The following is a 15,811-nucleotide window of genomic DNA, read 5'->3' as shown; positions in this document are numbered from 1 at the left end:
CCTGCGGGCCACATTTGGCCCGCGGGCCGCGTGTTTGTGACCCCTGCTGTACACTATTGTGTGATGATTTTACAGCATAAGAAGATAAGAAGACTGAGACAAAAATAGAATTCTTTTTTTTTTTTTTGTTGCTGGAAACGGTGGAAGGGTGTGGCATGCACTAAAAAAAGAATCAATTCCATTGTGGGGCAGATTAGTCTAAAATATCAGCATTTATCCTTTCTCCAAGTCATATACAACACTGAATAGTACTAGTACTAGTACTAGTACATCTTTAGCAATCACATCCGATGTTGAAATGTTGTCTCTGCACTAAATCAATGCAACAACGTAATGAGGTCTGTCTGTTTTTATAAACCAATACCTACAGTGCCGCAATTTGCAAATGTGGTTAACCCAGAACTGCAGTGTTTTTTTCTTCTAGACTTTGAAAATTAATGAGTAACAAAAATGTCATAATGAGCAAAGCAGCTGTTGCAATTACATTGTGTACAAAAACAACAAGGAACACCATTAGACAGTCACTTCTCAGATTATCGCTGCACATAATTCCGTGTTAATTACTCTATGAGTAAAAATGATAATCTTGTGGCGTGAAATCAGAAGATACGTCTCCCCATAGTGCATCCTCCCACCGACATCCCATAATACACAATCAGACCGTCCACCTGCTCTGCCTAGATGCCCCTCCTTCCTGCAGTCTGTCCGACCGGTAACGACTCACATTGAATACAAAAGACCTGACAAATGCCTTTGACTCAAGGCGAGAGACGCGACATTTAAAGGATTGACAGAAGAACGTCCTAATATTTGATTATAAACCATCATGTCAGGTCAGTGCAATATTAAATTCAGAGTTACAAACCTACCAAGCACATTATACCTTTTCTGGTAACAGCAGAAAGGACCAGCAAATACAAATAGACTGTGTGGACAAACGAAAATAAATTTCTGGGGATCACAATAGATGAAAATATGAGCTGGAAACCTCATATTACAAATATACAACATAAGGTGGCCAGAAATATTTCAGTATTGAACAAAAATCACTCCATACTCTTTAATAACACTCGCTAATAACTATAACTATAAAAGCAATCTTCACTCGCTAAATGTACTGCAAAAAAGGCCAGTGAGGATAATTCATAATGCCGCCTACAAAGAACATACTAACTCCTTATTTCTAAAATACTTCAACTTGCTGATATAGTTTATATTCAAACAGCTAAAATAATGCATAAGACTAAAAATAACCAATTAGCTAAAAATGTCATCCAATACTTCTCTACAAGAGAGGAGAAATATGATCTCAAGGAAGAAGTACATTTGAAACACTTCTATGCTAGGACTACGTTATGCTAGCCATAGCATTTCAGTATGTGGAATCAAACTATGGAATGGATTGAGTAAGGAAATCAAACAATGCACAACGATGAGCCAATTCAAGAAACAATACAAGCAGTTGATGTTTGCTAAATACAAGGATGAAGAGTCTTGAACCAGTCATGATGTGCTATATATATCACTATATTGACACGCACTATGGTACACATTATGGCATTGGATGCTCATATCATCTCGTACTTCGGTATGGGACAAAAGAAAAAAAAACAAAAAAAACAACTGTATTATGGAAAGCAGGAAGTGGACAAATGTAACTGATTGTAAAAGTACCAGATGGAGGGGTAGGATTTAATAAGCTTTGCTTCTTCCTACTCCTTTTGGACATGTGGAACTGGGAACTGATTATGTGATGCATTCAATTGTAATCTGATGCATGTTCAAATGAAATAAAACCATTACCATTACCATTAACATTACCATTACCATAAACCTAATCTGTCACAAATCCACACAAGACTGACAGTTGTGTGCTCAGTCTTGCGCTATCAAATGAACGGTGGCCAAAGGCAGTGGTAGTTAAGCAAAAAATTGTGAAAGTGTTATATTTGTGGAGTTTATTCTTTACCTCTAACAGTGTTAAGCGATAGTAATTCTTGGAGTTCATTCTTAAAAGGGGACCTATTATGCTTTTTCCACATTTCTGACCTATGAATGTAGTTGCAATGTTGTATTCTTGTGTCAAACGATGGCAAATTTCAGGATAATGAGCCCTGGAACAAGTTTGAGATGGCTCAAAACACTCGGTTTCAGAGGGCGTTGCAAAACTGTGCCTTTGTGATGTCACAGAGGACCAGGCTTCAAGCTTTGCTTCTCTGTTTACTGTGTTAGCACTGTCTCCCAGGAAGTGTTTCTTCGGGAGTAAGGGAAATTTAAATTTCTTTACAATTCCTAGCAAGGCAAACATCAGTCAGAAGTGGTTGGAGTTCTTGATTCCCTACCAGCAAAAGAAAAATATTGAAATCTGTCAACAGCATTTCACACTGGACTGTTTTGTGAACATGGGCTAGTACGCAGCTGGACTCGCCGACAAATTGCTGAAGCTCGACACTTTTCCAACGTTACTTGGTTGTGTCGAAGCGTCTATAATTAACAATAAGTAACAATTTAACAGTGTGATAACTGTGTTTATTTTGTATAAGTCATGGAACAAAAGCAATTGTCTGTGGAGCATTATAGAGCGCGCATACGGGGAGCAGTGAACCCTAATTTCTCCTTCAACTTTCTTGCATCTATTTTTCCATCTCAACCCCCTCCCTCTACCACCAGTCTCGTGCTCAATTAAAATGCCTTCATTTCACTCTCTGGAGAAAACACATCTTCCAGTCCGTGTTCTTCAGCCAGAGCGGTGACTCTTTTTTTAGCGCCAGTGAACTCTAAACTCATTCTCAAACACATTCAAGCCCCGCTGAGGATACGCAAGCTTTGATCCTCACTCCAGAGTCGACACTACAGCCTAATTATACAAAAATGAGCTTGAATGTTGTTATAGGTTGGGAGGATTTGTTAAGATGTGCCTAAAAGACCTCAAAGCTCAGTCAAACCCACAAGGAGGGTAATTGGGTAATTGGCATTCGGACAAATACAAAAACGTCGTATGGCGAATTAAAATCAGGGAGTCGTTTCTTTCTGATAATTATGGCCAATCAGAGGTAAATCCTTAAGACACCGACTGACTTGCATTTTTTTCAAAGAGCAACTGTACCTTTTTCTTCTCTTTTTTGTCTTTGAATGAAATTCATGAGATGGCAGAAGTCGAATATATACTGTGGTTTAATGTGAACTCATTGCTCTGACATCAATGCAAAGGGACAATTAATATAGCTACAAATTGATATGCTTGTTCAGACACTTACATTAAACACTGGTTACTGTGATTGTTTGTTGCATTGAAATGTGCCTGATACTCTGAAAAACCTGCCTGTGAGGGTTTTGGCGACGTGTCGAGAATAGACCAGGTAGGTCGGTGCCGGCAAGCTTTCAGCGCAGACTGTTTTGTCACGAAATTGTCACTGGGCCAAGCTGAATCTGTGGACCACGAAATTACCACTGCGCGGGATGCACCACCTTGCACTGCGCAATGAAATTAGAGTCCAGGGTGTGAATGAATTATCAATAATACAGTAGATCTGGAGAAGGGGTTGGATTACATACGTAAATTCTGCTTCTACCGAACCCTTTTCGGATATGCTGAAATTTGCAAATGTAAACATGTAATGTTCCTCAATGTAACTTGTTATGTCTGTTAGAAGGCAATGTCAGAAAATAAAATAAACATGAAATGGGCGGCACGGCGGTCTAGTGGTTAGCGCGCAGACCTCACAGCTAGAAGACCAGGGTTCAATTCCACCCTCGGCCATCTCTGTGTGGAGTTTGCATGTTCTCCCCGTGGGTTTTCTCCGGGTACTCCGGTTTCCTCCCACATTCCAAAAACATGCTAGGTTAATTGATGACTCCAAACTGTCCATAGGTATGAATGTGAGTGTGAATGGTTGTTTGTCTATATGTGCCCTGTGATTGAAAACACGGTAGAAAATGAATGAATTAATGAATTTCATATATACCGATAATTAGCTAGAATACTCTCATTTTTTTAAGATTAAATTTAGGGTGCTGAGGGGGTGCAGCCCTATGTATGGGCATCACCGAAAAAAAATGCAAGAAGAGCCATAAACATATAAACATCGTTAGCAGAAGTGATGAGAAGTGAAGGAGGCGAGGAAACGAGGTACAACTAATCACATTCGTATGAAAAGGCCCTGTTTGTGTGAAAGGAAGTGGCTTTGAGAGCAGTTGCAAATTAGCAGACAGGAAGTAGGCCACACAGCAGGTTTTCTTCCTGCTACTATGACAATGGCTGCTGTGGGATGTTCGATTTCCCATGCCCGTTATACGTACCACTAGATATTACTACTGTTTAGTCAATTAAGGAAACATCAGGGTGGGAACTCCTTGAGAAGACACAGTGTTCCATATAAGAAATGCACAAGATAATATTGAACATCGAAATGAGCCACCAGACAGACATGCATGTTAACTCCAAAGTGCAAAAAAGAGTTCTTACCTTCTATATTGCGGATATAAACTTTAAGTCCGGCGCGTAGCTGTGGATCTGAAACCCTTTCCAACTGCTTGGAAAGTCTGTTGATGCCGCTGTAGAGCGATTCAAATCTCCTGATCTCTGCTTTTATCGCCACAGAGTTTTGCGATTTGCTCTTGCTGCTCATGGTGTTCACGTGGCGCAAATGGAAGCAACGTACACGCCGGCTTCAGCCCATCTGAACACCTTTCTCCACATGAGCACAAGTGACAGAGGCAGCAGGAAAAGAAGCAGCAGATCACAGTGTCTAGTTCTCTCTTCAGACCGCAAAAACCAGCTCATGACGGTGCTTGTCGAACGTTCCGGCAAATTTGGGCTGAAGTGAACTCACTTCCTTTTCTCAAACCTGCGGTCAAACTCTCAGAGGACACAATCTTGACTTACTTAACATGATGTTGTGTTATAAACTTGCTATTTACTATAAGCCCACTTTGTACCTGTAATTCAGATGCCAGATTGGTCATTTACTGTGTTGTAATGTGTCATGGTAATGGTAATGGTAATGGTAATGGTTTTATTTCATTTCAACATGCATCAGATTACAATTGAATGCATCACATAATCAGTTCCCAGTTCCACATGTCCAAAAGGAGTAGAAAGAAGCAAAGCTTATTAAATCCTACCCCTCCATATGGTACTTTTACAATCAGTAACTGTTACATTTGTTCACTTCCTGCTTTCCTAATATAGTTTAAGGTTTTTTTTTTTTAATTAAAATTTTTTTTTTTTTTTTTGCCACGTACCGAAGTACGAGGTGATATGACCATACAATGACATGATGGGTACCATAGAAACTGTCAATATAGTGATATATATATAACACATCATGACTCTTCATCCTTGTATTTAGCAAACATCAACTTTTTTTTATTTTATTTCATTTTTATTTTTCATTATTTTTCACGTTTTTTTTTTTTTTTTAATTAAATTTTTATTTTTTTTTTATTTTTAAGTTTTTAAAATCAATTCATCATATCATATCCTATTTTATTAAATCCTACCCCTCCATCTGGTACTCTTACAATCAGTAACTGTTACATTTGTTCACTTTCTGCTTTCCATAATACAGTTTAAGGTTTTTTGTTTTTTTTATTTTTAAATTTTTTGTCTCATACCGAAGCACGAGGTGATATGACCATACAATGACATAATGGGTATCATAATAACTGTCAATATAGTGATATATATATAGCACATCATGACTGGTTCAAGACTCTTCATCCTTGTATTTAGCAAACATCAACTGCATGTATTGTTTCTTGAATTGGCTCATCGTTGTGCATTGTTTGACTTTCTTACTCAATCCATCCCATAGTTTGATTCCACATACTGAAATGCTATGGCTTTTTAATGTAGTCCTAGCATAGAAGTTTTTCAAATGTAGTTCTTGTTTGTCTATCAAAAGGGAAAGTATCTATCATCAAAAGTCTAGTTTGGCAACCATGCATGCTATCATAAATATTAGCGGTAGATGTTTGTTGAATCCAAAATTAGTATTAATGCTAATGTCGAATTATATCACGTGTGTCATTTTCAGTTAGCAACTAAAGAAATATATACAAATTTTAAGCTTTTCCAGTACTAATTTGTGTAATGGTTCCTGGACCGGAAGAGGAAGCTGCATATGGCAACACGTTAAAGTCACGCGTGGTGCCTACGTCATCAGATACGCCCTCTGCGGGGACCAAAAACATTTGTCACCGAGACGTCAGTGGTCAAGCTAACAGCATTCATTCGTAGCCTGCGTTAGCTAATAAAGCCGTGAGCGAATATGGTCTGCGGGGGGTTTACGTGTTCAAAAAATGCTCTGTGTTCTTTGAACGTGGTATATATGGTGAGTTTATTTTTTTTTTTCAAAGAATCACGGTGTAGTTTTAGCTAGCCACATTAGCATTTAGCTTTAGCTTCTGAATGAAGTAGGCTAGCCTCGGCTACCAGTGTAACCACAGCGCAGAACAATTGCTTATGAATGAGCTTTTTGTTTTGACTTGACTCAAATTTTCAGGTCAACACGGGTATGTGCGTGATTCCGATAATGATAGTCTTGAATTAGAAATGTTTTATCTTGTTTGAAATATATACAGTAGTTGATTGTAACCCTTTAGCCCTTGGCTTGCTAACTATCGCCATTATACAGTGATGTGTGGACACTACCCTAGCTATGGAGGCCACTTGAGCTCATGTAAAATAAACACACTCATAGTGACAGTCATGGTTGGTCATTTAAACATGATTATAAGCAGCTCTGTGAAGTTTGAACTCTCTATATTTAAATATATATATATTATCATTTCAAGGAATATTGTACCTTTTTGGAATTTTGCCCATCATCCATAATCCTGATACAAGACATGAACACACATCTTTCTCTTTTCTGTGCGTTCTAAAAATGGATTTACCGAGTTCAACTATGTCCCTCTTTTTAAAAAAAGTAAGGTTTCATTTACAAGTGACTTTGTAATAACTGGCATGTTCATGACAACATATATATATATATATTAAAAAAGCAATTTTTTAAGCTATTTTTGTGTCTTTATCATGTAGGACTAGTGGTAGGTGGTGTCTCATTGACAACATAATAACAAAACATGTGAGTGTCACTACGCCAGTAAAGCAGTGCTTCCGTGTTAGCTCCTACAATAATGTCATTGTAGCTTGGTTATTATGCAGGTCATGTTATTTAAATGGAACGATGTTGGTGTTTTTTAGAGGGCTTTATAGTCTAAATAGGTGAATCCATTAGCGTTTTTTTTATCGTTAGAACACGTTAGAAAATGGAAAGATGTGTGTGTGTGTGTGTGTGTGTGTGTGTGCATATCTCGCATAAAGGCTACAGATGATGGGAAAATAAAGGTGCAGTTTTTCCTTTTAAAGGGGACCTATTATACTTTTTCCACTTTTCTGACCTATAAATGTAGTTAGAATGTTGTATTCTCATGTTAAACGATGCCAAACTTTCAGATAATGTGGTTTGCGCATATGGAAGTGAGTGTAGAAAGACGGTCGGGATGGCTCGCAATGCTCGCTTTCAAAAGTCGTGCTAAAACTGCCCCTTGGGATGTTACTGAGGAGTGGACTTCCTTATATATAAAGTCTCTATCCTCCCTCAAGCTCTGCTTCCCCTGCCCCCTTGCTAGCAATGCCTCGAAGAGGGAACGCCACATTTGTTTACAATTCTTAAAGACGCCACCATCAAGAAGTTCCTATTCCCTACCAGCAAAAGAAATGCACTTTAATCTGTCAACAGCATTGAACATGGGTCAGTATGCTGCTGGACTAGCCGACAAACTTGCTGAAGCCCTACACCTTTCCAACGTTACTTGGTCATGTGGAAGAGCCAGAAGGGCAAAGCAGTAAGTAACGGTGTCAGTCATGGAGCCAAAGCGCTTGTCTGTGTAGCATTATAGCATAGAGGATAGCATAGAGGAAGCTAGGTTGCTAATAGCCTTTTCCCACCTCAATTAGTGGCTCTACCCAAGTTTTTCTACACAATGGTAGTCCAGCAAAACACATTACACATAAAATGCTAAAGCTACTTACCATTGAGAGACATCTTGAAGTAACCTATTTTCTTGAGAAACTTTGGACTGTTCGGACTTCCGGATCGGAAGTTGTATGTTAAAAGCGGACATTCAAAGAATATAAATTTATCATCAACTCAACTCCGATAAAGGTGGCGGCACAAACCGGAACTTTTTTTTATGCACTCGGGAGTGTGACCAGTCACAGCAGAGTGGGCGAAATCGCCGTTTATTATCAACTCTTATATCGTTTATGAACTCCTTACAGTTAGCAGCATAAATTCGAACACTTTTCATGCACACATCTGCAGTTGGTATGTTCCTCTTTTATTTGTGTGGTATTATCCATGCACAAATCGGGGTTCCCTGAGGTACCCTGGGATTCCCAGCCCAAGTACTCAGTAACTCCGATCCCGATCCTGATCCCGAGGATCAGATCAGTACTTTAATGTACTTTTTTCCCCACATATATTGGACGTTTTCTGCTCAAACGGGATTGACCTACAAAACAATCTTTACCTTATTCAAAGCACAAGGAAATCATTCTAAATTACAACCCATCCAGCAGTGTACCAACCTTTCATCCCAAATACTAGATCCTCTGTGCCCCTTCTTAGGTAAACACCTAATCACTGCGACCCATAAAGACCTAAATAATGTTTAGAAAGCTGTCGCTAACTTCCCACCCCTCCTGATGCTCAGCTGGTCGGCCTGCTGCTGATCGGTGTGGCAGCATGGGGGAAAGGCTTTGGCCTGGTGTCGAGCATTCACATCATCGGCGGCGTGATTGCGGTGGGCGTCTTCCTCCTGCTCATCGCCATCGTGGGCCTCATCGGAGCGATACACCACCACCAAGTCATGCTCTTCTTTGTATCCTTTACCCACGTTGATCAGATTCAAACTGTGAAATATCGCTGGGCTTTCTTTAACTTCTGTCTCACAGTACATGGTCATTCTTTTCATTGTGTTCCTCTTTCAATTCGGAGTGTCCTGTTCCTGTCTTGCGATGAACCGCGGTCAGCAGGTGGGTAAAAAACTTTAATTCCAGCCTTCAAGTGGACTGGTTTAGAACTTCCATCTGTATTTGGAAATGTTGAGTCATAGCTTCATTCTTAAAGCGGACGAAATATACATCCGATTGACAAAATTCCATTTTGTGCTTATTTTTGTTTTTTACAGGAGGTATTTCTGAACTCTGCGTGGGAAATTTTGGAAAATAAGACCAAAGCCGACTTGGAGAGTCAGCTGAACTGCTGCGGGCTGTTTGAGCAGGATCTACAAAACTGTCCCGCTGTAAGTATCAAATGTCTTACTTTTTCATCAGGTGAAAAATTCAATTCTCCCACAACCCGACACAGGGCTCGACAATAACCATGTACAAGTTAAAACAAAATTGGGGCAAGTAAATCCAATCGGTGATATTCCCGTCGGGCAAGTGCACTTTGGCATTCCATATTGCAAAGTTTTTTTTGTTGGGTGTTGGTAAAACACGGACTGCATAATTCCGGTGGTAATTTGCAAACCAATTCTTGCAAATCAGAATTGTTAATTTCGTCCGCAGTCCCCGTTTTACCCACACCCGTTTTTGTTCGCGATCAACCAATCAGCGATGGTTTGACTAGGAAAACATCTATCATGGCGTCCCTGCCAACATCGTCTAATTCTTCAACAACTTCTGAAGGAAAACAGCAAAAAGTGATGAACCGGTGCCTCCTAAACAAGTATTTTATTAGCGGCAGCAAATCAAATGATGGCACAGGTGAGTGAATCACATTGCTGTGACAATTTGAAGCGGTCACAATGAAACACCACCCATTAGATCCAATACCAATAAGTGCTGATTTTGCACAAGCAAAACAAAATCTAGCGCTTCCATTTCTCTGTGTATTTTTCTCACATTTGCTTCACAAATGATTGTTTGACCATTGAGCATTTTTTTTTCTGGATTAAAAACACTTTACTAGTACACAAATGTGTCTATTCAATAATGTTTCATTGTGGTGCACAATGCAGATTTCCATGCAACGTCGTGATCTATGTAGGAAAACAACCACAAGAAATGATAATCATTTCATCTTTATTTGAGATTCTCATGTGACGCCACAAAAATTAGATGATATCGTTATGGTGGCCTTTTCATTTTACATGGGGCAAGTTCAGGCAAGTAGTTCTCACCTTAAGGATTCCCCATGGGCAAGTCATTTTTGTTTTTAATGTAGAGCCCTGCTACAACCTCCATTTGTGAATGACTTTAGCTGATAATTATTCCTGTGCGCGGGATTAAAAAAACAGTTGCATAACAAGAATATATTCAGGTGTTTAGTTACACAGTTTGTCCCAAAGGCTGTTGGAGACTAAGTAGGCCACGTTCTAGCTCAGCTGACAGCCGTGGATTCGCACTGCAGCAGACCGTAGGTCTGAATTGCTATTTTTGTGTTTTTGACTACAGTCATGCAAGAACACTACTCCCTGTTTCACCTGCGGGGATATGATGCTCAATCACGCCAGTGAAGCGCTCAAGATCCTCGGAGGTGTTGGACTCTTCTTCAGCTTCACAGAGGTACACTGCTGATATCTTGCTAACGGTATCAAAATCAAGTCTGTGTTCAATATTTGTTCCTGGAAAATTCGTCTGACTTTCGATCCTCCTCCAGATTTTGGGTGTTTGGCTCGCAGTGCGCTACCGGAACCAGAAGGATCCACGAGCGAACCCAAGTGCTTTCCTATAGACTGTCCCCGCACGTAGTAGGTGCCACAGTGGTGCACATGCCCTTACTGACACTGGTACACAACACAGAACGGACAAGCACACGCAGCACCTGACCTGACAGCGAGAACACACAACACGCCTTCACTCGCGACTGAGCAGCTCCCGGATACTCATGCATGACGGGATGACTTGTAATACCAGTTGTAATACCAGTAAGGCCGACTTGCTGGTATTGTGACCCAGCCCCGATTTGAGTGCCCAAATCCAACCTAGCACCCCTTGCACAGTCAAGCCGCGCCCAGCCCGGCCCGGCGTCTGACATCTGAGGGGCATCTCACAACTTGGCCCATACGCACCTTCAAATGTTCTCGTGTACAAGAAACCGTGTGTAGATTCCACCTGCAGATTCAGACTGGACATGTGCAGCAGTGTAGCTTTTTGACGGAAACACAGCTCTCGGAATCCATTTTAGACAATTAGTTCCTAGTCAATCAGGTTAAAGTATCTATGAACTGTACTGAGCCAGCTGTCACAGACGCTCGAATGCCAACGGACTGCGTATCTCGTGTTGTACATACTGTATGTTTCAATACTGTCCTCCATGTAGATCTTCCATTTCTAGTCTCGGTTTGTCTGCACATTTCACCTTTCTTCCTTTTGTGTTGCACAGCGATCATGTCATGTCATATCCCCGCCTCCTGGTTATCTGGAAGAGATCACGATAATATATCAATATTTTTTACAAAGAAAATACACGTTTGGGTAAATCCGGCCAACTGTGCATCATGTAATCAATGTCGCTTTTTAAGTGCTTGTTGTAAAATGCTTCTTCATTGTGGATCAGTCTTAGTTGTAAACTTTTTTTTTTTTTTTAATCTTGATACTTTGTTGGCTCAATTGTTAATAATTGCCATTACATTCATCAGTGTTAAACGCTTTGTAAAAAAAAAAATGTGTTAAATTTGTTTTTGAGATCTATTTCAAGTCACGCTCGATGCACAAGTTGTGTTGTAGATTTTGGTGTTTGATATGCTCATTAATTATTTTAAGATGCTTCTGATTAGATTAGCTTTTAACTTAAAGACCAGCGTAGCATTTATTTCCGTCTTACTTCAACTCGTTCACTGAGATGCTATGCACATTTGCTGCTACTGGTGACACTTTTTCCTTAGCGTGTATAGATTTGTTGCTACCGCTTCCTTTTATTGATCTGCTCAGTATTTACGACACATATTTTAATTTGTGTGCACTTGCGGTTGAAATGTGTTTTTCCCTTTTTTTTTTTTTAATTTGGGGATTTTAATTTTACAAATATTAAAATCTCAAACTGGAAAGTATTTGAGTCTTAATTGCTTGCTCTTAAAACTGTTGTTGTCTGTTGATTTACTAGATGAGGCAATCTTACTACAGTAATCAATATAAATTGACAACAACAGTTAAAGAGATACCTAGAGGGCACTGACCCTCAAATGGGATGCGGTATAGCAGGGGTCTCAAACATGTGGCCCGCAGGACACTAGTTTGAGGCCCCCGCCTTGATATGAAAGTTTAATGTCAGTGCGGCCCGCGCAAGTTTGATATGGATGCTGTATGGTATCATGTACCCAGAAAACATGATTACGTTTGATTCATGTTCATGTTAAAGGTTAAATAACTGTTAATAGTTATCCTCCCTATCCGTGTGGAAGTGGTAAGTTTTTGGCTATTTAAGTTTAAAGGAAATAACTTGAAGGCTACCGTTTAGGTCGCTAGCTCTCTAGTTTGCGAGTTAGCATGTGTCTCAAGACCTTGCAGTTGCGCAATATGTTGTAAATAAAAAGAGTATAAATGTGACTATAGTCGTGTTTTGTCATGTCTACAGGGCTCTAATAATGCTTTGTTCATTTTAATCTGAAAAAAATAATTTGTCTACCCACCAACTATATGTGCTTTCTTAAGTTTTTATTATTTGCCGTTTTATTATTATTATTATTATATTTATTTATTACTGATTGATTGGTTTTCTTTATTCTTGATTTGTTTATTTATTTTTCATCTTATTTTGTGCAGAAAAATAAAAAGATATTTGAGAACAGTGGAATGTTTTATCAGAGCTTTTATTGTAGAAAATCGGAACCAAAGCACTGAAAAAGTTTGTATATTTTTCTGTTTTTAATAAATGCTTTTTTGGGGGGGGCTGATCAGCCTTGCCAGCCTTGCCCAGACCCTAGCTCCAGTGGCCCCCAGGTAAATTGAGTTTGAGACCCCTGCAGTATAGCTTTTCATTGTTGAGTGAATCACTTCCACCTTCCACCACATGGGGGCAGTAAAGCGAGCACCGGTACTGGTGTTTATTCAGCCTAACAAGAAGAGGAAAAAACAAGGAAAATATTTAGCACACACATTATAGAAGTAGGGAAATCATGAGGATGGAGTTAAAAAAAAAACACTGGATTCTTTTTTTTGATTTCCTTGATCCCCATATTCCTTCAGATGGATTTTAATCCTCTCACCTGGATGGGCTCCAGCCATGTGGGGGAAGCAGAAGGAGATCTTACACAATCTGATAGAGAAGCAGAGATTAAATTTAAAAAAGGTGGTCTTCATACCTCCACCAGCGTCGCTCTCAGTGAGGTTACTTCATCGTGGAAGCTGTGACCTAATCATTGGCCTTGAACACACCACCTCCAGGCTCATTTTCCTTAGAACTATATATATAAGAACATTTATGTAAGGCCTACATGCCCGCTAAGGTTTTTGGGTTCCAAAAGTATCCGGTAGCACTGCTTTGGGAAGCGTAGTCCCCCTATCCTGTCAGCGTGCTCTCTGAGGGCCCCATGCCAGTCCACACCCTGTGATGCGAGCCCATATGCCGAGTGTATTAGCTCGGAGAAGCTGTGGAGAATTGCACCAGTAGAGACTGCCATCTGTCCTCTCACGGATATAGAACTTGCTCTCCCTGCAAGCACACGGAGGGGAGGATTTTAAAACATTTGGTCTATCATGGCGCCGCGGCGGAGGACTCCAAACAACTAAGCACGAGAGGCGTGTGGCGAGGTCGCATCAGTGGGGCCGTCGTCACATGTTAATGGTTATAATGGTTACAGTCAAGCAGGTCAATTGTTGCTGATTCATGGAATATTTGCGTTTTCTACAATGTGACTTACTGGAGCGTTATCAAATCGAGCGGCCACCCCCAACCCCAAAATGGCCGTACCGTACCCACAAGTATGTGTGATACCTGGGCGGACCAACATCTTTGTACTGTCCTCTTCATCGTGTCTTCAACGTCATACCCGATATCCAACCATCGCTGTACCTCATTATTGCCAGGCTCCACACGGGATGCTCCCAGAAGAAGCACCCACCAAGCCCGGGCACCACGGGAGCGTTGAAGCACCCAGGCCCCCCGCCCATCCCAGAATTCCACCAACATGCCCAACATCACCACCCCCTCATGTTATGTACCATATAAATCAGTGGTCACAAACATATGGCCCGCGGGCCAAATGTGGCACGCAGGACACTAGTTCGCGGCCCCCGCCTTGATATGAAAGTTTAATGTCAGTGCGGCCCGCGCAAGTTTGATATGGATGCTGTATGGTATCATGTACCCAGAAAAAATTATTACGTTTGATTCATGTTCATGTTAAAGGTTAAATAACTGTTAATAGTTATCCTCCCTATCCGTGTGGAAGTGGTAAGTCTTTGGCTATTTAAGTTGAAAGGAAATAACTTGAAGGCTACCGTTTAGGTCGCTAGCTCTCTAGTTTGCGAGTTAGCATGTGTCTCAAGACCCTGCAGTTGCGCAATATGTTGTAAATAAAAAGAGTATAAATGTGACTATAGTCGTGTTTTGTCATGTCTACAGGGCTCTAATAATGCTTTGTTCATTTTAATCTGAAAAAAATAATTTGTCTACCCACCAACTATATGTGCTTTCTTAAGTTTTTATTATTTGCCGTTTTATTATTATTATTATATTTATGTATTACTGATTGATTTTCTTTTCTTGATTTGTTTATTTATTTTTCATCTTATTTTGTGCAGAAAAATAAAAATTCAGATATTTGAGAACAGTGGAATGTTTTATCAGAGCTTTTATTGTAGAAAATCGGAACCAAAGCGCTGAAAAGAATATATTTTCATGAAATGTGTACTACTCTCATCTGACTTCTATTACCACAAAACCAGAGACTGAGTATTAATGTCATATGTGCAAATGACACAAGACGGGTGATGCAATCATGTTGCAGTACACCCGAGCATGGGGGGGTTTGCATCACAGAGAATCAATGCAGTGTGATTTTTTTTTTTTTTTTGGTTATAGAGCCAGATTCTTCTCACAGCAAAGCGAGGACAAACAGGAAGGCAAATCATTCTCTTCAGTGAGAAGAGACAAACAGGTCAATATAGTCTATCAATAATGAAACAGAGCAGGAATGCTGCTTGCACAGCAGAGAGACGGCACAAAGTAAATATATATATATATATATATATATATAGTATTTAAATATATTCTCCCGAGTTCAATTCCACCCTGGAGTTTGCATGTTCTCCCCGTGCATGCGTGGGTTTTTTTCCGGGTACTCCGGTTTCCTCCCACATTCCAAAAAACATGCTAGGTTAATTGGGCTGTCAAAAGATGTAAAATTTTATCAGATTAATCACAGTTTTTAAATTAACTAATCATGATTAATCACCTTTGTGACTCCAAATTGTCCATAGGTATGAATGTGAGTGTGAATGGTTGTTTGTCTACTATATGTGCCCTGTGATTGGCTGGCCACCAGTCCAGGGTATATCCCGCCTCTCGCCTGAAGACAGCTGGGATAGGCTCCAGCACCCCCCATGACCCTAGTGTGGAAAAGTGGTAGAAAATGAATGAATGAATGAGTTTGATGTGGTCTGATGTTTAAAGTGCTCCTGAAAAAAAGAACATACAGCTGATAGTATAAAACTAAAATTAGACGTATAATTCAAGAAAAAATATAAGCATAAAATAGTGTGTGTTAAATATATGTTCTATTTTATTAACTCAACATGGCCAATACGAGTCTAAATATTTGCCCATACAATCTATATGGAATACTTTGCATT

The 15,811-nt window shown here is 39.9% G+C and overlaps 2 protein-coding genes across 3 annotated transcripts in view; one reads left to right on the top strand and one right to left on the bottom strand.

Moving 5' to 3' along the window:
• agap2 (ArfGAP with GTPase domain, ankyrin repeat and PH domain 2) overlaps positions 1-4,691 on the bottom strand; it is a 30,205-nt gene extending 25,514 nt beyond the window's left edge. For both annotated transcript variants that reach the window (XM_058052088.1, XM_058052089.1), the window contains exon 1: positions 4,466-4,691. In XM_058052088.1, the coding sequence (XP_057908071.1) occupies positions 4,466-4,628 (163 nt within the window). In that variant the 5' untranslated portion in view covers positions 4,629-4,691. The remainder of the gene's footprint in view (positions 1-4,465) is intronic.
• Positions 4,692-6,181: 1,490 nt separating this feature from the next.
• Positions 6,182-12,066, top strand: tspan31 (tetraspanin 31). Its single transcript, XM_058051200.1, has 6 exons — positions 6,182-6,335; positions 8,725-8,892; positions 8,966-9,046; positions 9,202-9,315; positions 10,472-10,582; positions 10,677-12,066. Exons 1-6 carry the CDS (start codon positions 6,273-6,275, stop codon positions 10,749-10,751), a joined length of 612 nt encoding a protein of 203 aa, XP_057907183.1. The 5' UTR covers positions 6,182-6,272; the 3' UTR covers positions 10,752-12,066.
• Positions 12,067-15,811: the final 3,745 nt, after the last annotated feature.

This window comes from Doryrhamphus excisus, chromosome 16 (assembly GCF_030265055.1).
Source record: "Doryrhamphus excisus isolate RoL2022-K1 chromosome 16, RoL_Dexc_1.0, whole genome shotgun sequence".
Lineage (NCBI taxonomy): Eukaryota > Metazoa > Chordata > Actinopteri > Syngnathiformes > Syngnathidae > Doryrhamphus > Doryrhamphus excisus.
Note: the sequence above shows the minus strand (reverse complement) of the source record. Positions and strands in the feature narration are given on the sequence as shown.

Bases quoted from the DNA above. Each gene is read 5' to 3' on its own strand.
- tspan31 (XM_058051200.1), top strand. From the start codon at position 6,273: ATGGTCTGCGGGGGGTTTACGTGTTCAAAAAATGCTCTGTGTTCTTTG. The intron at 8,893-8,965 runs GTATCCTTTACC...TCTGTCTCACAG, and splicing joins ACCAAGTCATGCTCTTCTTT to TACATGGTCATTCTTTTCAT. The intron at 9,316-10,471 runs GTAAGTATCAAA...TTTTGACTACAG, and splicing joins ATCTACAAAACTGTCCCGCT to TCATGCAAGAACACTACTCC.